The sequence below is a fragment of the Elephantulus edwardii genome, unplaced genomic scaffold (assembly GCF_000299155.1).
Source record: "Elephantulus edwardii isolate Elephantulus edwardi_28Jun2011 unplaced genomic scaffold, EleEdw1.0 scaffold00213, whole genome shotgun sequence".
NCBI classification, from domain to species: Eukaryota; Metazoa; Chordata; class Mammalia; order Macroscelidea; family Macroscelididae; genus Elephantulus; species Elephantulus edwardii.
In genome coordinates, this window is record NW_006399963.1 from 1,110,226 (window position 1) to 1,136,766 (window position 26,541).

At 38.0% G+C, this 26,541-nt stretch overlaps 1 protein-coding gene across 1 annotated transcript in view; it reads left to right on the plus strand.

Moving 5' to 3' along the window:
* The window catches only part of ERCC6 (excision repair cross-complementing rodent repair deficiency, complementation group 6), a 227,095-nt gene that overhangs the window by 6,544 nt on the left and 194,010 nt on the right, over positions 1 to 26,541 (plus strand). The window contains exon 3 of the mRNA XM_006897700.1: positions 23,886 to 23,994. Within this exon, the coding sequence (XP_006897762.1) occupies positions 23,886 to 23,994 (109 nt within the window). The remainder of the gene's footprint in view (positions 1 to 23,885; positions 23,995 to 26,541) is intronic.

Genomic DNA, 26,541 nt, shown 5'->3' on the forward strand with positions numbered 1-26,541 from the left:
AGGACAGAGCGGAGTTTAGGGCTGTTGTACATAGGGTCGCTATGAGTCGCAGGCGACTCGACGGCACATAACAACAACAACAACATTGCACTGAATATCTACATTCTCCTTCTTACTGATAAGGGCCCTTGTGGCTCTCACACTCTTGGTTACTATTATTTGTAGGGCTAGCCTCCTCAGGGAAGTTGAATTACTATGCAACCACAATGGAGCTGCACTTAGGGATGTAGAACTTAAGAGTTGTTGTTGTTATGTGCCATTGAGTTGCGTGCCACTCATAGCGATCCTATGTACAAGTGCCCTAAACCTTGCTCTATCCTGTGCCAACCTCATTGTCTCTGACAGACCTACTCCCATTACCCCAATCACTGAATCGCTCCATCTCATTGAGGGTCTTCCTCTCTTGCACTGTCCCTCCATCCTCCCAAACTTGATGTCCTTCTCCAAGGACCGGCCCCTCCTTGCAACATGCCGAGAGTATGTCAGGCAAAGCTTCATAATCCTTGCCTCCACGGAGCAGTCCAGTGAACCTGTTTGTTCTCCTGCAGTCCATGGTACATTCAACACTGTTCTTCAGCATCATAGCTCAAAGGCATCAATTCTCTTTCAGTTATCACTAGTCATTGTCCAGGTCATTGACGCATAGCATGCAATTGCAAAGACTATGGCCCAGATCAGGCACACCTTAGCCTCCAGCCTGATATAATTGACAGCTGACTTTCCCAATTCAGTTTGTCTTTTGATTTCCTGCCTGCTGGTGCCAAGATTGGTGACTGTGGAACCAAGCAAACTAAAACTGTTAACAATCTTTATCTCTTCACTGTCCATAATGATGCTGCCACTTGGCCCTGTGGTGAGAATCTTTGTTTTTTTGATGCTGAGCTTCAATCCATATTGAAGCCTGCAGTCTTTGACCTTCTGCAGCAAGCAGTTCAGGTCCTCCTCAGTTTCCTCCTCAGTTTCAGCAGGGAGGATTGTGTCATCTATATAATGCAGATTGTTATTCAGTCTTCCTCCAATCCTGATGCCACATTCCTCCTCATACAGCCCAGCATCCTGGATGATCTGATGATCTATTCTGCATACAGATTGGAAAGGTATGGAGGCAGACTACATCCTGGTGTACCGTTTTCCCGATTTTGAACAATGCAGTGTCTCCTTATTCTATTCTGACGACTGACTGCCTCTTGGTTCAAGTATAGGTTTCGCATAAGCACAATCAGATATTCTGGGATTCCTGTTTTCTCATACTCAGGCACAGTTTTTTTGCGATCCACACAATCAAAAGCTTTTGCATACTCAATGAAACACAGATAGACATTCCTCTGGTACTCTCTGCTTTCAGCCAAGCTCTACCTATCATTAGTTATAATATCCCTTGTACCACAAGCTTCCATGTCTGGCAGTTCTCTGTTCTTGTGTTGCTTCAGTAGTTTTTGGATAATTTTCAGCGAAATCTTGCTTGCCTTAGATATTAATGATATTGTTTGATAATTTCCGCACTCTGTTCGGTCACCCTTCTTTGGAATGGGAATATCAGTCTCTTCAGTCACTTGGCCAGGTGGTTGTCCTCCAGATTTCTTGGCACAACTTAGTGAGCACATCCAGGGCAGTGTCTGTTTGTTGAAATAATGTCAATTGGTATGCCATCAACTCCTGGAGCCTTGTTTTTTGCCACTTCTTTCAGGGCACGTTCAACTTCTTTCTTCATCACCACAGGGTCTTATTCATATGTTTAATGAAATTCTTTGTTAGCCAATTTCTTCTGGTACAATGGCTCTGTATACTCCTTCCATCTTCTTTTAATGCTTCTTGGATCATTTAACATTGTGCCCAAAGCATCCTTAAGTATTGCCACTTATAGCTTGTATTTGTTTTTCAATTCCTTCAGTTTAAGAAATGCTGAGTAGGTTTGACCCTTTCGATTTTCTGACTCCAGCTCTTTGCACATTTTATTATAATACCTTGCTTTGTCTTTTCGAGCTGCCCTTTAAAATTTTCTGTTCAGCTCCTTAATTTCTTCCCTTAGCTTTGGCTTCTCGGTGCTCTAATGAAATATTCAAAGTCTCATCTGACATCCATCTTGGTCTTTTCTTTCTCTTCTGCCTTTGTAGTGACCAAAAGGTCATTCTTCATGGACAATGTTCTTGATATCTTCCCACAGCTTATTTGGTCTTTGCTCATTGGTGTTCAAGGCCTCAAGCCTGTTTCTGAGATGGTTTTGAAATTCTAGTGGGATAGGCTTAAGATCAAAGTTTGATTCTTATGGATTTAATTTTCTTCAACTTCAGCTTGACCTTACATATGAGTAGTTGGTGGTCAGTTCCACAATCAGCACCTGATGTGGTTTTCACAGCTGATAGTGAACTTCTCCAGTGATTCTTTGCACAGATGTAATCAATTTGGTTCCTTTGCATACCATCAGGTGAAATCCATGTGTATAGCCTGTGTTTGTGTTATTTTATAAAAGGTATTTTCAAGGAATAAATTATTCAGTGTTTGGAATTCTTTCATTCTATATTCAGCCTCATTTCTGTCACCAAGTCCATGTTTTCCAACTACTGATTCTTCTTCCCTGTTCCCAACGTTTGCATTCCAGTCACTCCTTATTATCATTGCATCTTGATTGCATATTCGATCAATTTCTGACTGCAAAAGGTGGTAGAAATCTTCTATTTCCTCCTCTTTGGCTCCAGTTATTGGTGCATATATTTGAATGCTAGTGATATTCACTTGACTTCCTTGTATGTGTTTTTATTTATGTCCTTGTTTTTATGAGGTTTGAAATGTATTTTTAAGGAATTATACAGGCATACTTTGTAGATAATTGCAGGTTAGGCTCCAGACCACCACAGAATTTTTTTGGTTTCCCAGTGCATATCAAAGTTAAGTTTACTTTACATGATAGTAAAATTTACATTGTATGATAAATTTACATTTACATTATATGATAGTTAAGTGTGCAACAGTATTACAAAAATAAAAATTTGGAATACTGTAAAATTACCATAATGTCACATTCAGTCCACATGCTGTTGGAAAAATAGCATCTATAGATTTGCTTGATGCAGCATTGCCACAGATTGCAAATTATAAAAAACTTATTATCTGTGAAGCAGATATGTATTAAAATATAATGCAATAAAACAAAATATGCCTATATATCTTGACAGTTTGAAGCATGCTTTAGTATTTATCTAGTTTTGTGAGTTTTGAAGGATAGTTTAGATTTTATATTTACATTTTATGAAAATGGTATGAATAGCATAAGAATTGACATCATAGGCATTGTTGTTATGTCCCATCAAGTCGAGTACAGCTCATAGCAACATTATAAACAAGAGATTTGAACCCTGTCTTATCCTGTGTTACCTATCCTCAACATCTCTGGTATACTTGAGCCCACTGCTGCAGACACTATGTCAATCCATCTCATTGAGGATCTTCCTTTCTGTCACCGACTTTCCAACTTTCCTAACATGATATTGTTTTCCAAAGAATATTTCCCTTTAGCTACATGCCCCAAGTGTATGAGACCTAGCTTTGCCATCCTAGCCTTTATAAGAAATACCCTGACTGCACCTTCTCTAAGAAATACCTATTTATTCTTTTGACAGTTCATGGGACATTTCAGTACTGTTCTTGAGTACTACAATTGTAAGGCATCAGTTTTCTTCTGTCATCTTTCATTGTCTAGCTCTCAGACATATAGTAAGTGATTGAAATCAAACACACCTTAATTTTCAAACTGACATCATTGCTCCTCAGTATTTTGGAGAAGTCCCTGACAGAAGACTTTCCCAATGCAATACATCCTTTGATTTCTTGATTGTTGGTGCCAACAGTGTTGATTGTGGATAAGTAAGATGAACTTACTAACAATTTTGGTCTTTTCTCTATCTGTCATGGTGTTGCTTATCATGTTGCCCAATAATGAGGATTTTTTTGTTTCCTGGATGTTGAGATATAAGCCATATTAAACGTGATAGTCTTTGGTCATCATATACAGCAAGCATTTTAAGTCCTCCTTACTTTAAGCAAGCATGATTGTGTTGTCTGCATAATGTAGATTGTTGGTGAGTCTTCCTTCTATCCTGGTGCCACATTTTTCTTCACAGAATTCAGTTTCTTAAATATTTGTTTTGCATACATGTTGCATTGATGTGAAGAAAGAATACAATCCTGACGCATACCTTTTTTATTTTAAACTGTGCAGTATTTCCTTGCTCTGTTTGGACAACAGCCTCTTGATCTAGGTGTAATTTTTGTTGTGATTGTTCCTAGAATTAGTTTTTTACATGCGCATGATTAAATGTTCTAGATTTCCCATCTTCTCATTGTTAAGCACAGTTTGTTATGATACATGGAATCAAATGCCTTTGCATAGTCAATTAAACACAGACATTCTTATGGTATTCTCTACTTTTTGTCAAGATCCATCTGACTTCAGCAATGATATCTCTGGCTCCATCGCCTCTTCTAAACTTGAACTTCTGGTATTTCTCTATATATGTACTGTTATATCCATTTTTGAGTCATCTTCAACAATATTTTGCTTGTATGTGGTATTAATAATATATTTCAATAATTTCCACATTCTGTTGGATCACATTTCTTGGTAATGGGAACAAATATAGATCTTTTCCATTCTTCCCAATTTCTTGGCACAGATTGGTGAGCATGTCCAAAGCTGCATCTGTTAGTTCAAACATGTTAACTCATATTCCGTTGATTCCTGAGGCCTTATTTTTTGCCAGTGTCTTCAGTGACCTGAAATGGACTATTTAAAAATGTCATAATATCTGCTCTGCTCTAAATGGCAAATAGAAATGTCATTGCTTTAATGATCAGACTGAACATTTCACCATCTTTCTTTTAGTAAAGTGCTGTCAGTGATAGGACAATACAAGGACAACTAATAGGACTATCATTTATTTACCTGTGTGTACCAACACTTGTTGTAGAAAAGAAAGATTCTAAAGCAGAAGGAAGGCATGAGGAAGTAGAGAACTGAATACTAGATTTCAAAGGGCAACTTAATAAGGCATAAAATAATAAAACATATAAAGACCTAATGTTATTTTCCCAAAAGGGAAGAAGACTCAGCATTTCTCAAGCTGAAAAAGTGAAAAATTCAAACCTTGAGGTGCAATATTGAAAGATGCTATGGGGAAAAAAAAGACCCAGGAAAAGAAGATGGAAGAATAATCTGTGATACTGGAAAATATGCCTCTGATATTTCATATGCCATTTGGGTCACTCGTAGTGGACAGGTTTTGGGGGAGCTTCCAGGATAAGACAGGCTAAGAAGCAGGACTGGTCATTTATGTCTGAAATAACAGATTCTTGAAAATCCTGTGAATAATATTGATCATTATTTGATACAGTGCCAGAAGATGAACTCCTTGGGCTGGAAGGAACTCAGAATGCACAAGGAGAAGAGCTGCCTCCTCACAGTAAAGCCTACCTTAATAACTTGAATGAAGAGAAGTTTTAACTCAGTGAAAAACTTCCATTTGCTGATGTGATAACACTTAGAACAACTGCAAACATCCATTCATAATTGGAATTGGAATGTGGAAGGTATGAAGTATGACTCACTCATTCCCTCAGTTGGAGGGAAATTGGAATTTGTAAAAAATGAAATGGAGTACAAAAACATCAACATCCTAACTGTTAATGAACTGGATTGGTATTGTTATTATAGAGTGCCATCGAGGTGCCTGCAATTCACAGAGACCCACTGTACAGTAGATATGAACCTTGCCTTAATCCTGAGCCACTCTCACTTTCTCTGACACACCGTTACTCGGTTACTGTGTCAATCCATCTCATCCAGGGTCTTTCTCTTTTGCAATGTCCTTCTACCTATCCAAGCATGATGTCCTTCTCCAAAAACTGATGCCTCTAAAGTATATGAGATAATCCTTCAAAATCTTTGTATCCAAGGAGAAACGTGGTTACACCCTCTCTAGAACAGATCTGGTCTTAGCAGACCTTGGTATGTTTGATAGTTTTCTCTGGCACCAAAACTTAAAGAAATTATTCTTAGTCATTGTTCAGCTCTATGATGCAAAGCAAATGATTGGAAGACCAGTCAGAAGCACCTTAGTTTCTGAACTGATTTTGTTGCACAGTAGCACTCTGGAGAGGTCCCAGACAGTAGATTTTCCTAATGCAATTCATCTTTTGATTTCTTGACTACTGGTACCAAGCGTTGAGTCCTGACTGTTGATACCAAGTGTTGATTGTGGAACCAAGCAAGCTGAAACTGTGAACAATCATTCTCTCTTTTCCATCCAGTCTTGATGCTGCCAATTGCCCCAGTGATGACAATCTTCACTTTCTTGATGTTGAGGTTCCATCCATATTGAAGACTGAAGTCCTGGGCCTTCTGCAGCAAGTGTCTCAGGTCAATCTCAGTTTCAGTGAGCAAGGTTGTCATCTGCATAGCACAGGTTGTTGATATATCTTCCTCCACTTGTGATGCCACATTCCTCCTCATAGAGTCCAGCCTCCTGAATGATTTATTCCACATATAGATTGAAAAGCTATGGAGCTAGGATGCATCCTTGGCATACACTTTTCCTCATTTTGAACTGGGCAGTGTTTCCTTGCTCTGTTCTGAGGTAAGTATAGGTTTTGCACGAGCATGATTATGTAGTTTGAGATTCTCATTCTTCTCAGTGTTAGTCACAGTTTTTTGTGATCCACACAGTCAAATTCCTCTGGATAGTCTATGAAAAAAAGAAAGACACTCCTCTGGTACTCTCTGCCTTTAGACAAGATCTATCTAACATTGGCTGTGATAGCCCGAGTGCCATGGCCTCTTGTAAATCCACTTTGTATTTCTGGCCTTTTTTCTGCCAATATACTACTATTCCAGTTGGTTTTGGGTAACCTTTAGCAGTATCTTGCTTTTGTGATGTTAGTGATACTGTTCAATAATTTCCACACTGTTGGATCACCTTTTTTCCACAAATGACAGTGAAAATGGATCTCTTTCAATCAGTTGGCCATTTTTAATCAGGTGATCATATGATCTCTCCTATGCTGAAAATGACAAATTGAAGAGGAGTGATGTGGCATTTTGGTCAAAAAGAACATTCCAAGATTTATCCTGAGGTACAATACTGTTAGTGATAGGATAATATTCATAAGCAAACAAGGAAGATTGTTAATGTGATGGTTATTACTCAAACATGTGTACAAGCTGCTAAAGCAAAAACTTAAGAAATTAAGAATTTCTATTAACTTTAACATTCTGAAATTAATGGAACATGCAGTCAAGATGCATTTATTTAAATTGATGTCTGGAGTGCAAAAATTGGGAACAAAGAATTTGTAGTTGGAAAGTATTGCCTTGCTAACAAAAAATGAGGCCACAATCACGTGATAGAATTTTTTACAATTGATTAATTGTAAGGACCTGTTTTGTAAAACAAAAATGGTGGCTATACTTTACCTGATGGAATATATAAGAATCAAATAGACTGCATCTCTGGAAAAAGACAATGGCCTGGACCAGACAGGAATAGAGTATTACTCACTCTCAAGCAACTTGAAACAGAATAAAATGAAAACAAGTTCATGAGTACCGAAATACAACTTTAAATTCATCCTACCTGAATTTAAAAATATCTCAGGAATAGATATGATACATTGAATAAGACCACATGAGTTGAGGGTTGACATCAAGATTATCATCCATGTAAAAAAAGCAATGATAAAAATTTTTAAAAAGACAAAATAGGTGTCAGATGAGACTCTGAAACTTGCTCTTGAATGTAGAGAAACTGAAGAGAAGTGATATAATAATAAAGTAAGAGAGCTTAATAGAAAATTTCAAAGGGTAGCTTGAAAAGGTAAAACAAAAAAAGTATTAAAATAAAATATGCAAAACCCCAGATATTTTGAAGAACAGGGAAATCCACATTCAAGAAGCACAGTGAACACCTAGTAGACTAGACCCAAAAAAGAAAATATCATGACATATTGTAGTCAAAATCTCCAAATGATAAGGATAGAATACTAAAAGTAGTGCAAGTAAAACAAAGAGTTACCTACAAAGGGGATATAATTAGATGAAGTTCTGATTTCTCAGCAGAAACCTTGTGAGCTAGAAGACAATGGGATGGCATATATAGAAAGAAAACGATCGCCAGCCTATGATCCTATACCCAGCAAAGCTCTCCATCAGATATGAAGGAGAAATTAGATCCTTTGCAGAAAAGAAGGAACTTAAGGAATTTTTGAAAACAAGACCAAAACTACAATAAATTTTAAGTGAATTTCTTCACACAGAGACAGCAGAGGAAGGAGAATGGATGGACCATAGTAACCAGAAACAACAGAAAAAGAAACACAACAAACTGTTAATGGTAAAACCTGGCCTGAGAGTAATCATACTTAATATGAGTGGACTAAATGCGCCAATCAGGAGCAAAAGAGTAGCATAATGGAAAACAAAACTATAAAGCCAACAAAATGTTGCCTACAAGAAACATCTAAAAAAGACGAGAAAGAAAAACTGAATATCAAACGCTGGGGGGAAAAAATACCAATTAAACGACAATCTCAAAAAAGCAGGAGTGGAATTCTAATCTCTGATAAAATAGACTTCAGAATTAAAACCACCATAAAACATAAGGAAGGGCATTACATACTAATTAAAGGCACAATAGATCAAGAAGAATAACATCGGTCAACATATATGCACTAAATTATATACATGCAAAATACATAAAACAATGGTTAACAGAATTGAAGAAAGAAATAGAAAGCATCACATTAGTGGTAGGAGACTTTAACTATCAACAGAAGATAGGTCAACCCAAAAGAATCTCAAAGGTGTGGAAGAATTAAACTATACAGTCAGCCAACTCAACCTTGTGGATGTATTCAGGTATTGCACCCAACTAAAACTTAGTTTACTTTCTTCCCAAGTACACATGGTACATTCTGCAGAAGTAATCACATATTAGGACCCAAAACAAGCCTCAACAAATTAAAAAACGTTAAAATAATAAAAAGTATCCTCTCAGACTACAATGCCATAAAACTAGAAATTAACCACAAGAGGGTAAAGTTTACAAAACCACCCATGTGAAAACTGAATAACTCTCTGCTAGAACACAATTGGGTTATAAAAGAAATAATGAAATAAAAAAGTTCCTTAAAACAAATGAAAATACAACATATCAAAAAATCTGGGATGAAGCTAAGGAAGTCCTCAGGGAAATTGATAGCAATAGGCACACATATACAAAAGAAAAAAGAAAAATCAGTGCTCTAACTCAGCACTTTCATGAAGTAGAAAAAGAACAACAATCTGATCGTACAACCTCTAGAAGAAAAGAAATTATGAGGACAAGAGCTGAAATCAATGAGATAAAAAAACAGAAAAACAATTGAAACCATCAGTGAGACTAGGAGCTGGTTTTTCAAAAGAATCAATAAAATTGACAAACCACTGGCAAACTTGACAAAAGGGGAAAAAAGAGAAAATACAGATAACTCAATTAAGAAATGATAGAGGTGACATCACAACTGAATCAGATGAAATTAAATAGATAATATGGTAATACTATGAAAAGCTTGACTCTATAAATACTCTAATTTGAAAACTTAGAGGAAAGGGACAAATTCCTTGAAACTCATGCCCTAGCCAGATTGACAAGGACAGATATAGAACACTTGAATAGACCCCTCACAGAAGAAGAAATTGAACAGGTCAGAAAAAGACTTCCCCATAAGAAAAGTCCTGGACCAGGTGGCTTCACAGCTGAATTCTACCAAATATTCAGAGAGGATCTATCACCAGTTCTTAAAGTATTTTTTTAAAAAAATAGAAGGAACACTCCCAGAGTCATTCTATGTAGCAAGCATAACACTAATACCAAAACCAGGCAAAGATACAGCCAAGAAAGAAAACTACAGACCAGTATCTCTCATGAATATAGATGCAAAAACCCTTGACAAATTCCTAGCCAAAAGCACATAAAAAAAATAATTTATCATGACTAAATGGGCTTCATAAGAGATATGTAAGGAGGGTTCAACATTAAAAAATAACCTAATTCATCACAGTAGAGCAAATAATAGGAACCATATGATCTTTTAATTTTTAATTCTTTTAAAAACCATATGTTCACAGTTGATGCAGAAAAGGCATTTGACAAAATCCAGCACCCCTTCCTGATAAAGACAATTGGCAAAATTGGAATAGAAGGGAATTTTTTCAACATAGTGAGAAGTATGTATGCAAAATCAAGAGCTAATATAATTCTCAGCGGAGAAAGCCTAAAAGATTTTCCCTTGTGAACAGAGACTAGACAAGGATGCCCTCTGTCACCACTTCTGTTCAGTATTGTATTGAAAGTGCTTGCTAGGGCAGTATGACAAGAGAAGAAAATAAAATGTCTCTAGAGTGGCAAGAGAGATGATGATGCTATGTGTGGGTGATATGATAGTGTACATAGAACACCTTGAGGACTTAAGAGCAAAACTGTAAGGGTTACTAGATGACCTAGTCTCTGGTATAAAGAGACTGCCAAATACAGTCAGAAAAACACATTCTGAAGAGGGTAAAAAATGATGAATGGCACCTTCTAAAGATTAAACACCTGCGTGCATAAAAAAATATTTTCCAGTAGAGGAAAAGAAAACCTACTGACAGCGAAAACACATTTGGCAATACTATTTCAGACAAGGGTCTCATATCAAAAGTTTTCAGAACCCTACAGGGCCTTTTCAAGAAAAAGACTGATAACCTAATTATAAAATGGGCAAAAGACATGGAAAGACTTTTCACAGACGAAAGCATTCTGTTAGCCAGCAAACACATGAAGAAATGTTCAAAATCACTGGCAGTAAGAGATGCAAATCAAAACCACAATGAGATACCATCTCACCCCAGTGGGACTGGCAAAGTTTAACAGGACAGGAAGTCATAAATGTTGGAGAGGATGTGGCAAGATAGGAACACTTGAGCACTGTTGGTGGGATTGTAAAATATACAACCAGTCTGGAAGGCAGTTTGACGTTTCCTCAAAAAGCTGAACATAGAAATTCCGTATGACCCAGCTATTTCACTGCTTGTAAGATACCCTGAGAAAATGAGAAATGAGGCACAAACGGAGACTTGTATATCAATGTTCATAGCAGTGTTATTCACCATCACAAGATGCAAGAACTTGGAAACAGCCCAAATGTCCAACCACAGTGAAATAGATTGAGAAATTAGAGTACATCCACTTGATGGAATATTATGCAACACACAGGAGCAATTTATTTTGTCACCACCTGACATAGGAGGGACTGGAGAACATTATACTGAGGGGACTAACTCAGTCCCAAAAGGACAAATATTGTATAACACCATTATGAGAATCCAAGGGTAGGAGCAGAGGGGTGAGGATGAGTGGTGGTTGGGGGGGGTGGTGTTAATTATAGGATCACACAATTTGATGTGTAGAGGAAGAGGTGGGTAAAGGAAATGGGAAATATCAGATGTGGAAAACATCATATACAAAGTTTATAAGTTAACTAGTATAAAATAAAAATTTTATTTAAATTTATAAAAATGGAAAGAGCTGTAGTTAGAAAGGTAGAATGAAAAGCTGCCTGAAGAACTGACTAGAAGACATCCAAAAAAAAGATACAGGAATTATTGAACAATATTAATATCATAGTGAAGTAAAATATCTTTGAAGTGTATTAGATATGAGAGGAGGAACAGTAAAAAAATTCAAGCTGAATTTAGAAGAGGCCGTGGAACAATGAATATATTATTGCTGATGTCATATGGCTATTGGCTGAAAGCAGAGAATACAGTGACAGTTTTCTTGTGTTTTATTTACTGTATAAAAACATTCAGCTGTGTGGATAATAATAAATTATAAAATAGAGAAGGATGGAAATTTCAGAATACTTAATTGTACTCACAGAACCAATCACTAGTGTCTGCTTACAACTGTTCCTCTTCCTTTGTATTTCCCTACTTGAAAGCTCTACCTCAGTTGCCCTTTCTGTTAGTTTATGCGTGTTCTAGTGATTGGAACATGGCATGTGAGAACCACGAATGTAGGAAAATTAGGTATTGTCAAGGAAGAAATGGAACGCATCAATATTGACATACTAGATGAGATGAGATGGACTGGCATGGGGCATTTTGAGTCAGATGATCATATGATACACCACTCCGGAGATGAAAAGGTGAGGAAAAAATGGGATCGCTTTCATAGTTAAAAAAGTCATTTCTAGATTCGTTTGAAAGTACAATATTGTGAGAGAGGATAATATCCATACGCATACAAGGAAGTCCAGTGAATAATACCTCTATCTTTCAGACATATACAGCAACAACCAGATCAAAGAAGAGGAAATAGATGATTCTACCAACTTTTACAGTCGGAGATTGATTGAACATGCAATCAAGATACATTAATAATGATGGGTGACTGGAATGCAAAAGTTGGAAACGGAGAAGAAGAGTCAGTAGTTGGAAAACATGGACTTGGTGACAGAAATGAAGATGGAGATAGAATGATTGGATTTTGCACAATCAATGACTTATTCATTGCAAATCCGTTTTATAAGAAACATAAACGCAGGTTATACACATGGATTTCACCTGGTGGTTTGCATAGGAATCAGATTGCTTACATCTGTGTAAAGAACCGCTGGAGAAGCTCAGTATCAGCCATGAAAACTAGGCCAGGAGCTAATTGTGGAACAGTCCACCAGCTACTCATATGCAAGTTCAAGCTGAAGCTGAGGAAAATGAAACTGAATCCATGGGAACCAAAATAAGACTTTGAGTCTATCCCACCTGAATTTCAGAACCATCTCAGGAACAGGTTTGAGGCCTTGGACTAATGAGCAAAGACTAAATGAGTTGTGGGAGGATATCAAGGGTATCATCCAGGAAGAGTGCAAGTGGTCAATACAAATACAGAAGAGGAAGAGAAGACCAAAATGGATGTCAGAAGAAACTCTGAATATTGCACTGGAGCGCAGAGAAGCCAAGGAAGAAGGAAGAATTCTGGGTACTAAAGAGCTGAACAGAAGATGCCAAAAGGCACTACAGGATGACAAAGTAAAATATTACAATGAAATGTGGAAGGAGCTGGAGTCAGAAAATCAAAAGGGCTGAACTCGCTCAGCATTTCTTAAAGCTCAAGGAACTGAAGAGCAAATTCAAACCTCGAGTTGCTATAATCAAGGATGCTTTAGGCAGAATATTAAATGATCCAGGAAGTATTAAAAGAAGATGGAAAGAATATACTGAGTCACTGTATTGAAAGGAATTGGCAGACACAGAAGAATTTAATGAAATGACAAGCTGCTTCAGAAATAGATGATATACCAATTGACGTATTTCAGCTAACAGATGCTGCCCTGGATGTGCTGATGAAGTTGTCCCAAGAAACCTAGAGGACAACCACTTGGCCATCTGACTGGAAGAGATCTGTATTTGTTTCCATTCCAAAGAAGGGTGACCCAACAGAGTGTGGAAATTATAGAATAATATCGTTGATTTCATATGCAAGTAAGATTCTACTACAGATTATCCAAAAACGATTAGAACAGCACATAAGCAGAGAACTGCCAGAAGTCCAGGTTGTGTTTAGAAGGTGTCATGATACTAGGGATATTGTAGCTAATGTTAGATGGATCTTAGATGAAAGCAGGGAATACCAGAGGAATGTCTATCTGTGTTTCATTGATTATGCGAAGGTGTTTGACTATGTGGATCAGAACCAACTGTGGCTAACTCTGAGAAGAATGGGAATCCCAGAACACTTGATTGTGTTAATGCGAAATCTATACTTGGACCAAGAGGCATCGTCAGAACAGAGCAAGGGAAAACTGCATTCTTCAAAATTGGGAAGGGTGTACGCCAGGCATGTGTCCTATCTCCATACCATTTCAACCTGTATGTAGAACAGATTATCCAGGAAGCTGGTCTCTATGAGGAGAAGTGTGGCGTCAGGATTTATAGAAGATCTATTAACAACCTGTGTTATGCAGATGACACAACACTGCTTGCTGATACTGAGGAGGACCTGAAGCACTTGCTGCAGAGGGTCAAGGACTGCAGCCTTCAATTTGGATTGAAGCTCAGTGTCAAGGAGACAAAGATTCTCACCACTAGACCAATTGGAAGCATCAGGATGGATGGTGAAAAGATTGAGATTGTTCACAGCTTCAGTTTGCTTGGCTCCACAGTCAACACTCTTGGTACCAGAGGCCAGGAAATGAAAAGATGTATTGTGATGGGAAAGTCTGCTGTTACTGTCCTCTCCAAAGTACTGAAGAGCAATGCTGTCACTCTGGAGACTAAGGTGTGTCGGATACAGGTCATGGTCTTTGCAATCACATGCTATGTGTCAGAGAGTTGGACAATGACTAGGGAGGATAGAAGGAGAATTGGTGCCATTGAGCTGTGGTACTGGAGAAGAGTATTGTGTTTACTATGGACTGCCAAGAAAACAAACAGATTCATTCTGGAGAGGGTTAAACGAGGCTGCTCCTTGGAGGCAAGGATTCGGCAGCTTCATCTGACATACTTTGGACATGTTATAAGGAGGGACCAGTCCTTAGAGAAGGAAATGATGCTTGGGAGGGTGGAGGACAGCACAGGAGGGGAAGACCCTCTATAGGGTGGATTGATTCAGTGACTGAGGTGATCGAGATGCATCTGTTGGAGACAGTGCAATTGGCACAGGACAGAGAAGGATTTAGGACTGTTGTACATAGAGTCACTATGAATCGCAAGTGACTCGATGGCACATAACAACAACACTCACAGAACCAATTCACAGACCAGATCAGGAAGCAGTTTGAACGGATCTAGAAGATATTGGGTAGTTAAAAATCAGGAAAGATATGTATCATTGTTGTATCTCTGCATCATACCTATTCAATATGTATGCTACACAAATAATTTGAGTGAAGAAGAATGTGGCATTAGTATTGCTGGAATAGTGAGTCATCAACAACTTGCATTTTGCAGATGACATGACCTTGCATGCAGAAGAATAAAGAAGACATGAAGTACTTCCCAGCATGCATCCTTCAATGCAGATTACATTTCAGCATCTAGAAAACAAAAATACTCATCTCTGTCTCAATAAACACCATGATAGATGAAGTAAAGATTGAAATTGTCATGGATTTCATTTTACTTGGATCCACAGTCAACATTCCTGCTGTCTTTTTGTAAAGACCTTTTGCTTTCCTCAGCTATTATTTATATAATTTTACAGTTTGTCTGGTCTTTAGTGATTAATGTTCACTGTCTCAAATTTTGTTTCCTGGGGATTTGTTTTCATTTTCTTCACCTTCATTTGGAACTTATGCATGAGTTGTTGATAATTTGTTTCACAGTTAGTCCTGGCCTTGTTTTGACTGCTGACGGTGAGCTTCTCCAACATAAATTTCCACAGATGTAATCAATCTAATTCTTGTTCTTGTCAATAAGGTGAAGTTCATGTGTATAGTTGCTGTTTAGGTTTTTAAAAAATATTTGTGACAAATAAGTTCATTCATTTTCCAGAATTGCTGGCATGTTGTGCCAAGAAATCTGGAGGATAACTACCTGGCCAGCTGATTGGAAGAGATTCATATTTATTCCCATTCCAAAAAAGGTGACCTGACAGAGTGTGGAACTTTTTGAATAATATCACTCATATCACACACAAGCAAAATCCTGCTGAAGATTATTCAGAAATGACTGAAATAGGACATTGACAAAGAAGAACCAGAAATACAAGCTGGGTTTAGTAGAGGCCTTGGCATTAGAGACATTATCACCAGTGTCAGAAGGATCTTCACAGAAAGGAAAGAGTACCAGACTTTCATTGAGTATGCAAAGGCATTTGGCTATGTAGATCACAACAAACTGTGGTTAAGCTTGAGGAGAATGGGAATCCCAAAACACTTGATTGTGCTTATGCAAAACCTGTATTTGGACCAGGAAGAAGTCATGAGAACAGAGCAAGGAAACGCTGCATGGTTCAAAATCAGAAAAGGAGACATCAGGGATGTGTCCTGTCTCCATACCTTTTCAGTCTGTATGAAGAACAGATTATTTGGGAGGCTGGGATTTTTGAGAAAGAATGTGACATCAGGCTTGGAGGAAGACTCATCAACAACCTATGTTAAGCAGATGACAACGTTACTTGCTGAAACTGAAAAGGACCTCATGTGCTTGCTGCAGAAGGTCAAGGACTGTAGTCTGCAGTATGCATTAAAGCTCAATGTCAAGAAGACAAAGGCTTTCACCACTGGGCCAGTTGGCTGCACCATGATGTATGGAGAAGAGGTTGTCAATAATTACAGCTTGCTCGGCTTCACAATCAACACTTTCGGTATCAGTAGTCAGGAAATCAAAAAGCAAATTGCATTAGGAAAATCTGTTGTTAGGTTCCTTTGCAGAGTACTGAGAAGCAACAATGTCAGTCTAGAGATAAATGTGTGCCTGATCCAAGCCATGGTCTCCATTATGACTTGATATGCATCAGAGATCTGGACAATGGCTAAGGATTAAAGAAGAATTGATGTCTTTGATTTGTGGTACTGGAACAGAGTCTTGAACATGGTTTGTCAAGAAAAAAAATAGGTCTGTTTTGGAGAGGGTGAAACCAAGTTTCTCCTTGGAGACTAGGGTTTTGAAGCTCTGTCTCACATACTTTGAGCATGTGTCCAGGAGGAATCGATCTTTGGAGAAGGACATCATGCATGGAAGGGTGGAGGGGCAGCGCAGAAGAGGAAGACCCTGGATAAGATGGATTGATACAGTAACTGGGGCAATGGGGGTAGGTTTGTCAGAGTCACTGAGACTGGCTCAGGACAGAGCAGGCTTCTGAGCTATAGTACAAAGGGCCACTATGAGTCGTAGGCGACTGGATGGCACATAAGAACAACTCTGAGGAGGAACCTCTTCCACAGTCACATTGTGAGCTCCTTTTAACCTGAGGGCTTCATCTTCCTGCAGATAACTAACAGTGCTCTTCCATTTTCTGTAGGGTCTTTGAAGGCATGTTATTTCAGAGGTGAATGGCCAGTCCCACTTCTTCAGTCTCTTAGTCTGGAAGCTCCACTGAAACCTGTCTATCATGAGTGACTGTGCTGGTGTCTGAAATATTAGTGGCATAGCTTCCAGCATCACAGTAATGTGCATGCCTCCCCAGTTCAGCAAACAGACACAGGAGAAGAAAGAGAAGACCAAAATGGATGTCAGAAAATATTCTGAAACTTGTACTGGAATGACCAGGAGCTACATCAAGGGGAACGAATGCTGAGGTAAGAGAACAGAACAGAATGTTTCAAAGGTTAGCTCTAGCAGACAAAGCAAAGTATCTTAAGGAAATGTGTAAGAAGCTGGAGTTAGAAAACTATGCCAGACATTTCTCATACTGAGAAAAATGAAGAATAGATTCAAGCCTTGACTTGCAATACTGAAGAAGTCTATGAAATCTTGAATGAGGCAAGAAGCATCAAGAGAATATGGAAGGAATACACAGAGTCACTATAGCAAAAAGAATTGATCGATATGGAGCCGTATGTTTCAGAACCAGTAGTACTGGAGGCATTGACAAAAAATAAGGCCCTAAGAATTGATGAAATGCCAACTGACATGTTTGAGGAAATAGATGCAGCCCTGGATGTGCTCACCAGTCTCTTCTAGCAAATAATTAAAGACAGCTACTGGGCAAACTAATTGGAAGATATCCAGTTAGTTCTGGGATCATCCATATTTGTTCCTACTCCCCAAAAAGGTGAGCCAACAGACTGTATCTTATGCAAGCAAAATGTTGCTAAAGATTATTCATAAACATCTGGACCAATGCATACATCAATAGGGAATTGTCAGAAATTCATGCTGAGTTCTTAAGAGGCTGTGGCATGAGACATATAGTTGCTAATGTCAGAAGGATCTTGGCTGCAAGCAGAGAATGCCAGAAAGATGTTTACTTATGTTTTATTGATTCTGAAAAGGCATTTGAGTGTTTGGATCATAACAAAGATAGGTAGTCTTTCCCCATAATGATTAACACCCTTGGAAACCCAGTGGAGAGTCTATCGGTTGAAATGGACTTGTTGACTTTGGGTTTGGTTTGATTTGTTATTTTTGTGTTTATTTTACTTCATTGTCATCCCTGTTCACCATCAAAGAATACTCTTTTTCTGTGTATAAACAGGAGTGGCATCCACTTCTGTAATAGCTTGCCTCTGGAAACCCTATGAACCTGGAGAAAGGATGAAAGTCACGCAAGTGTTGAGGACTTTTGGTCATAGGGTCGCTATGAGTTGCCTACTACTTGACACCCCTTAACAATAATAACATCAACACAGAGAAAGATCAGTTGGCTTAGCAGACGGGAAGTGATGCTACTAAGCGAAAGGGGGGTGACTTTTAATCTGCAGCCCTCAAAACTGTTTTTCAATGTTTTTTGTTAGACATTCTTCTAGGTGACATAGTCCTGATGTGTCTACTTGCTGTACAGTGGTAACTTGTGGTTGCTGTGAAGCTAAACACTGTGACACTGATGTGTCAGATGTGTTAATTGTTACCCATGGCGGACAGTGTTTGGTGGAGCTCCTCGATTAAAACAAGCTTGGAAGCAGGAGTGGCATCCACTTCCATAATAGTTTGCCTCTGGAAACCCTGTGAACCTGGAGAAAGGATGAAAGTCACAGATGTTGAGGACTTTTGTTCATAGGGTCACAATGAGTCACCTATGGCTTGATGGCACTTTACAACAACAACAACAACAACAACCGTTTCTTTAGACATTTATAGTAGTTGTTTCTGGATGCCATTGAGTCAATACTGATAATTGTTTATTATGTATGATAATTGTGTACCAAAAAAGAGTGGAGATTATTGAACCATTACCATAATTACCATCTCATGCAAACAAAATATTGTTGAAGATTATTTGAAATAGGTACATTGGTGGAGAACTGCCAGAGGTTCAAGCTGGTTTGTTTTATGTATGTATGTATGTATGTATGTATGTATGTATGTATTTATTATTTCCATTCATTCATTGCTGATTTTTTTAATATTAAGATTTTTTTAAATTATTATTAAATTTTATTAGTTTTAATGAACATTTACAGAGATTTTGGGTTTACATTCATTCATTGTTGCACTTCAAGCTGGTTTTAGAAGAGACTACAGCACCAGGATATCATTGAGGATGTGAGAAGGAATTCCAGAAGAATTGTGTTTTATTGACTATGTAAAGGTATTTGATTGTGTCGATCATAACACATTATGGCTAATGCTGAGGAAAATGAGAAACCCAGAACACTTAATTATACTATGCCTAGACCAAGAAAATGTTGTCCTAATGGAGCAGGGGAACATGGCATAGTTTAAAACCAAGAAGGGTGCGCATCACAGTTGTATCTTTTCTCCATACGTATTCAGTCTTTATGCTGAGCAATTAATTCACAAAGCTGGACTTTATAAAAGAGGAATGTGGCATCAGGATTAGAGGAAGACTCATCAACGACCTGCATTATGGAGATGGTACAACTTTGCTTTCTGAAAGTGAAACAGTTGCTGCAGCAGATCAAGGACTGACTATGGCTTTTGGTGTGGATTACATCTCAACATCAGGAAAACAAAGGTCTTGCTACAGGACCACTAGTCAACATTATAATAAATCAAGAAAGGATTGAAACTGTCAGTGATTTCCTGTTGCTTGGCTCAACAGTCAACATCCTTGGTACCAACAGACAGGAAATCAGATGAATAGCAGTGGGTTGAGTCCACTGTCAGGGACCTCTCCAAAATGCTAAAGAACAATGCTACCAGTTTGAAAACTAAGGTGCATCTAATCCATTCAGTGATCTCAATCACTTGCTATATATTGGAGAGCTGGACAATGAATAAGAATTACAATAGTATTTGTGCCTTTGGGTTGTATTGGAGAAGAGTACTGAAGAAGAGTACTGAATATCTCATGGACTGCCAAAAGAACAAAAGATATGTCTTGGAAAATGTACAGCCATAGTGCTCCTTGCAGGCAAAAATGACAATGCTTTGTCTTTCATATTTTAGATATGTGGGTAGACAAGTCTGTTCTTTGCAAAGGGACATCATGCTTGGAAAGATAGAGGGTCAACGAAGGAGAGGCAAATCCCCAGCAAGATGAATTGACATGGTGACTTCAGCATCAGGCTCTAGTATGTCAGAAATTATAATGATGACACATGATAGGCAGGGTACAGTTTGGCTATTCATAGGGTCTCTATTAGTTGTACTTGACTTGATGGCACCTAACAACAACTGTCAAGTCAAAAATGACTCATAGCTTTCTGAGACTTCAAATCACTTGAGAGGAGATTGCCCCGTTTCTTAATGGAGCAGCTGGTGAATCTGTCTGCCTTTGGGTTGACAGTGCAGCTCCTTACCCACTAAAATTACCAAAGCGTTGTAGAGAATAGTAGACTTAAATAGTATTTGTCCTTTTATGACTGACTTAATGTTATTAGTGTTTCATGAATTCTTAATTACTCTTTAGTGTTCTTTTGTGTATAATATATACCATAGTTTATTTATCCTTTCATCCACTGGTGGATACTTTGGTTGTTTCCATCACTTTACTGCTGTAAATAAAGCTACAGTGAAGATAGCTATTCATGTTGCAGTTCTTATTTCTTCAGGATATATACCTAGTAATGGGCTTGCTAGATCAAATAGTATTTGTATTCTCAACTTTTTAGTAAGCACCCAGCCATTTTCAGAGGGAGTTACACAATCCCCACCAGCAGTATACAAGAGTTCCAATCTGTCCACATTCTTAGTAGCCTTTTTGTTTTCTCTTAGCTGTTATTGCTAGCCCAAAGTATGTGAGGCAGAGCTTCAAAATCCTTGCCTCCAGGGAGTAGCTTAGTTTCACCCTCTCCAGGACTGACCAGTTTATTTTCCTGGCAGGCAGTCCATGATAAGTTCAACACTCTTCTCTAGTATCACCACTCAAAGGCATAGATTCTACTTCTGTCACAATTGTCCAGCTCTCCTTTGCTCCTTGATTTTCTTTGATAATCTTTATAGCTTTAGGTTTTACATTTAGGTCTTTATTCCTTTTTAAGGTAACTTTGTATATGATATAAGGTGTGAATATTGTTTGAGTTTTCGGGACCATTTATTAAAGAATCTCTTTTCTTCAGATAATGTGTTTTCTTTGGGTGTGTGTGTACCGTCAAATCAGATCTGACTGGTACAGGAGGAGTTTGTCCCTCCTTTCTCGGCAGAGCATCTGGTGGATTCGAACCGTGTGCCTCTGGGATTGTAGTTGCAGCTCCTTGCCACGAGGCCACCAGAGCTCCCCTAGATAATGTGTTTTGATTCCTTGTCAGGTTGCTCAGTTCTGTTCTATTGGTCTATATGTATCTTCTGTTGTACCAGTACTGGGTTTTTTGGCTAATGTAACTGTTTAGCAGTCAGAAAAATATAAAGCCTCCTGTTTTGTCTTTTCAGTAGTGCTTTATTTATCTTTGGTTTCTTTCCTTTCCCTATAAAGTTAGTTCTAAGTTTTCCTATCTCTATAGAGTTCTAATAGGATTGGGGTTGGGATTGCTGTGGCTCAGACTTAGAATATGATATTGAATAGGAGTGGGAATAAAGAACATCCTTGTAAGGAGCTCTGGTGGCCTAGTAGCAAGAAGTTGTGCTGCAGTCAGATGTTCCACAAGAGGATAGGCATCCTCCTCCTGTCCCGGCCAGATCTGACTCCACAGCACACAGCAAAAATTGGGGGGAGGGGGTGGGGGCAGAAAGAACATCTTTGTCTGGTTTTTGATCACTAGGGGGGTTCTTTCAGTCTCTATTGAGAGTAATGGTGTCCTTTGAGTTTGTGTATGTATTTAAGTTATAGTGAGGATTTTCTGTTCTTTTAAATATTTTTAAATCTTTTGAACATCAGAAATAGGTGTTAAATGTTTTCAAGTTCGTTTTCTCCATTGATAGGATCATGTGGTGGTTTTTCTATGTCATATTTATGTGGTGAATTATATGACTTGTTTTTCTAACGTTGACTCACCTTGTATACCAGATGTGACTCCAATTGATTATTATGCATTCCTTTTTCAATGTGTTATATTTCATTAGCTAGTTTCTTCTTGAGAATTTTTATGTCTGTGTTCATAAGTAACATTCGTCTGTAACTTTCTTTTGTTAGTGGTTTGTTTGCCTGGTTTTGCTATCAGTTATACTTGCTTCTTAGAATGAACTTGAGAGTATTCCTTCTTTTTCCTGTACTCAGAAATAGTTTGAGTAGAATTAATGTCTGTTTTCTCTGAATCTTTGGTTGAATTCACTGGTGAAACGATCTGGATTCATTTGGGAGTTTATTTAAGAATTTCTTCTTTTGTAATAGGTCTGTTTAAATTTTGTAATTAAGTACTTGTTAGTTTAGGCAGATAGTGTCTGAAACTGAATTGATTCCCTCAGGTTTTCAGATTTGTTGGGGGATTTTCAGAGTATTTGTTTCTCACAGTATTATTCTTTTAATATTTTTCTTTTTGTTTCATTTGCTTCTGTTGTGATGCCACTTGCTTCATTTCTCTTTTGGTATTTCCACCTTCTTTTTCTTTGTTAAATTTGCTAATGATTTGTCAATTTTACTAATCCTTTCAAAGAATCAACTTCTATTCTTATTCTTTTTATTGATTTTTGTTTTTGGGGGGAGTTTCACTTACTATTTCTCCACTAGTCTTTGGTTTAGTGGTAAGCAGTTGTGCTGCAACCCAAAGATAGGCAGTTCAAATGGATTACATGTTTCATGGGAGAAAGTTGGAAATCTCTTGCCATGGGATTTCCTATTTGCAAGCATCAGCTATGAGTTGGTTCTGACTTGATGGCAATGAATAACAAGTCTTTATTTCCTTTCTTCTGGAAAATGTAGGTTGTTTTTGGTTCACACTCCACTCTCCATCCCCAATTAGAAACAATTTTTATTTGTTAAAATTACAGCATTATAGGTGCTCATTTTAGTTTTCCCCCCTTTTTTGGTGTGTGTATGTACTGCTGTGAATTGCTTCCTTAGCACTATGCTTGTTTTATCCCAGAGGTGTTGATGTGTTATATTTATTTTTCTTGTTATTTGTATCAAGATGTTTTAAAATGCTATTTTCTATTACTCTGTAGTTATAAAACTCAACTCATTGTTGTCAAGTCTGAAATGACTCATAGCTGACCCTCCGGTGGGCTCTCAGAAGTTGTGAATTGCACAAGAGGAGATGACTCTTCTTTTTCTGTCAGCATCTGGTAGAGTCAAACTACCTGCCTTGAGTTGCAGTGAAACTCCTTACCTACTAGGCCACCAGTGCCCTAGTTTTTATGTTGATGTTGTTAGAGGCTATCCAGTTGGCCATGACTTATAGTGACACTTTGAACAACAGAGCTAAACTTTGCCCTATACTGAATCATCCTCCCAGTCTCTGATACGCTTAAGCTCATTGTTACAGTCACTGTATCCATTTTGTTGGGGATCTTTCTCTCTTTCTTTGATCCTTCACTTTCCCCAGCATTTAATTTCTATGTATTTAATATTTTCCCCTTACCTTCCTGTTGATTTCTAATCTTACAGCATTGTGATCTGAAAAGATACTTTGAAGTATTTCCATGTTTAAATTTTTTGAGGCTTGCTTTGCACTTGACTGTATAGTTTATTTTGAAGAATATTCATTGGAAAAGAATGTATATTATGTTCTTGTTCGGTGGATGTTGTATATATATTTATGAGATCAAATTGGTTAATTGTGTTGTTGATGAAAGTGTTTAAGTTTGTAATGCTGCCTGTTTATTTAGCAATAAGTTTATTACTGCTGTTTTCTACATTTGATACTTACTTTTTAAGGAACAACAGCTCAAGAAGATTACAGTAAAACAAAAGCGTCTTCAAGCCATCCTTGGAGGAACAGAAGTTAACCTTGAAATTGACCTGGGCAGTCTGGAGGCAGATACTGGTGAGGATTCTGTAAATTATTTCTTTTTTGTTGATAACAAATGTCTCTGCTGATGCAAAGTGTCTATGCAGTTTCCTGTGTTTTGAGGAAAGTACATTTCTTTTTTTAAAAAATAACTTTTTTTATTTTAATTATTGTTTTAAGGAAAGTTACAGAAAAGATTTTCATTCATTCATTGTTGCACATTTTTACCTCTTATCCCTATCTTCCATCCCTCTCCCACAGTTCACTTTTTTTGTTTTTTAAATATTCATTTATTATTGCATAATTACTTTCCTCCTCTCTCTCCCCTCAGTCCTCTTTGCAATGTAGGTCTTATTCTGGGCTGCAGGAAAGTACATTTCTTGCCTTTACTATCAAAATAGGTTTAGGAAAATTACATTTTCTATACCTCCTGAATCGTACTTATTAAGGGGTGTTTAGAGAGTTAAAGAGTAAATTTTTAAACTCAGTTCCCTAGAGGTGTACATTTAGTTGTTGTTGTTGTTGATTGCCTTCAAGTCAAGCACAACTCATAGCAACCCTATGAACAAAAGGCCTGATGCCCCATTATAATTATCAACATTTATCAAAGTTCATAGTTTCCAGAGGCATGTTATTTAGGAAGTGGATGCCACTCCTGCTTCCAAACCTGTCATAGTATGTTATTGTTTTTATTTGCCACTGAGTTGCCTGTGATGTATAGTGGCTCTGACCCCTTCCCTGTCCTGAGCCAGTCTACTAATTCCGACATACCAACCCCAGTCACCCCAAGTAACTGTATGAATCCATCTCATCCGGAGTCTCCCTCTCTTGTGCTGTCCGTCCACCCATCTGAGCATGATGTTCTTCTTCAGGGACTGATCTCTCCTGGCCACGTCCCCAAATGAAGTGAGGCAGAGCTTAAAAATCCTAGCCTCCAAGGAAAGACTTGGTTTTACCCTCTCCAAGACAGACTCATTTGTTTTCTTGGCAATCCATGATATGTTCAAGATTCTTCTCCAGTACCACAACTCAAAGGAATCTCTTCTTCTTCTGTCAACCTTAGTCATTGTTCAACTCTCTGAAGCATAAGAAGTAATTGAGAAGTCCATGGCCTGGATTAGGCACACCTTTGTATCTAGACTGACATCATTGCTTTTCAGTACTCTGGAGAGGTCCATATCAGCAGATATTCCCAATGCAATACGTCTTTTTTCCCCCTGACTGCTGGTGTTAAGATTGTTGATCGTGAATACGAGCAAGCTGTAATTTTAACAACCTCAGTCTCTTCTCCATCTAATATAGTGCAGTCAATTGGCTCAGTGGTGAGAATCGTTGTCTTCTTGATGTTGAGCTTGAATCCATATTGCAGACTACAGTCCTTGACCTTCTGCAGCAAATACTTCAGGCCCTCCTCAGTTAAAGCATGCAAGGTTGTGTTATCTGCATATCATAGGTTGCTGTTGAGTCTTCCTCCAATTCTGATGTGCCACACTCCTTCTCATAAAGCCGAGTTTCCTGAATGATCTGTTCTGCATACAGACTGAAAAGGTATGGGGACAGGATGCATCCTTGATGCACTCCTTTCCTGATTTTGAACCATGCAATGTTTCCTTGCTCTGTTCTGAGGACTACTTCTTGGTCCAAGTATAGGTTTAGTAAAAGCATGATCAAATGCACTGAGATCCCATTTTCCTCAAGGTTAGCCACTATTTATTGTGATCCACACAGTCAAATGCCTTTGCATAATCAATGAAACACAGATAGACATTCTTCTGGTACTTTCTGCTTTCTGCCAAGATACATCTGACATTGGCAGTAATATCCTTAGTGCCACGACCTCTTCTGAACACAGCTTGTATTTCTAGTGGTTCTCTGTCAGTATGCTGTTGAAATCTTTTCTGTGTAATATTCAGCAGGATTTTGCTGGTTTGTGATATTAGTGATATTGTTTGATAATTTCCACATTCTGTTGGGTCACCTTTTTTTGAAATGGAATTAAATATATATCTCTTCCAGTCAATTGGCCAAGTAGTTGTCCTCCAGATTTCTTGGCACAACTTAGTGAGCACATGCAGGGCAGCATATGTTTGCTGAAATACATCAATTGGTCTTCCACTATTTCCTGGGACTTTTTGCCAAGTCCTTCAGAGCAACCTGCACTTCCTCCTTCATCACCATTGCCTCATGATCATATGTTGTTTCTTGAAATTCTTCTGTGTCAGCTAATTCTTTTTGGTATAATGACTCTGTATACTCCTTCCATCTGCCAAGTACTACTTTTCCTATTGAGATATTCTGTTTCACATATAGGTGTTGGAAGTTTGTGCTGTTTTTTTACTTCCTGTTGTAGCCTTGGTCTGGAATGAATAGTTTGTTTCCCAGATTCACACGTTCTTTTTCACCTTCGCTTCTCTTGACCTCTCCACTGTACCTGATGTTTTTTGTGTCCTCTGAAATCTCTTTCTTCCTTGATTTTCTATTCAGTCTTCAGATTACTTCTGTTCTGCTACTTGTCTGACCTCTTAAAAATTACTGTTTGTTGTGATATTGTGAGATTGAACCATCTTGATTTTCACCCTGAGT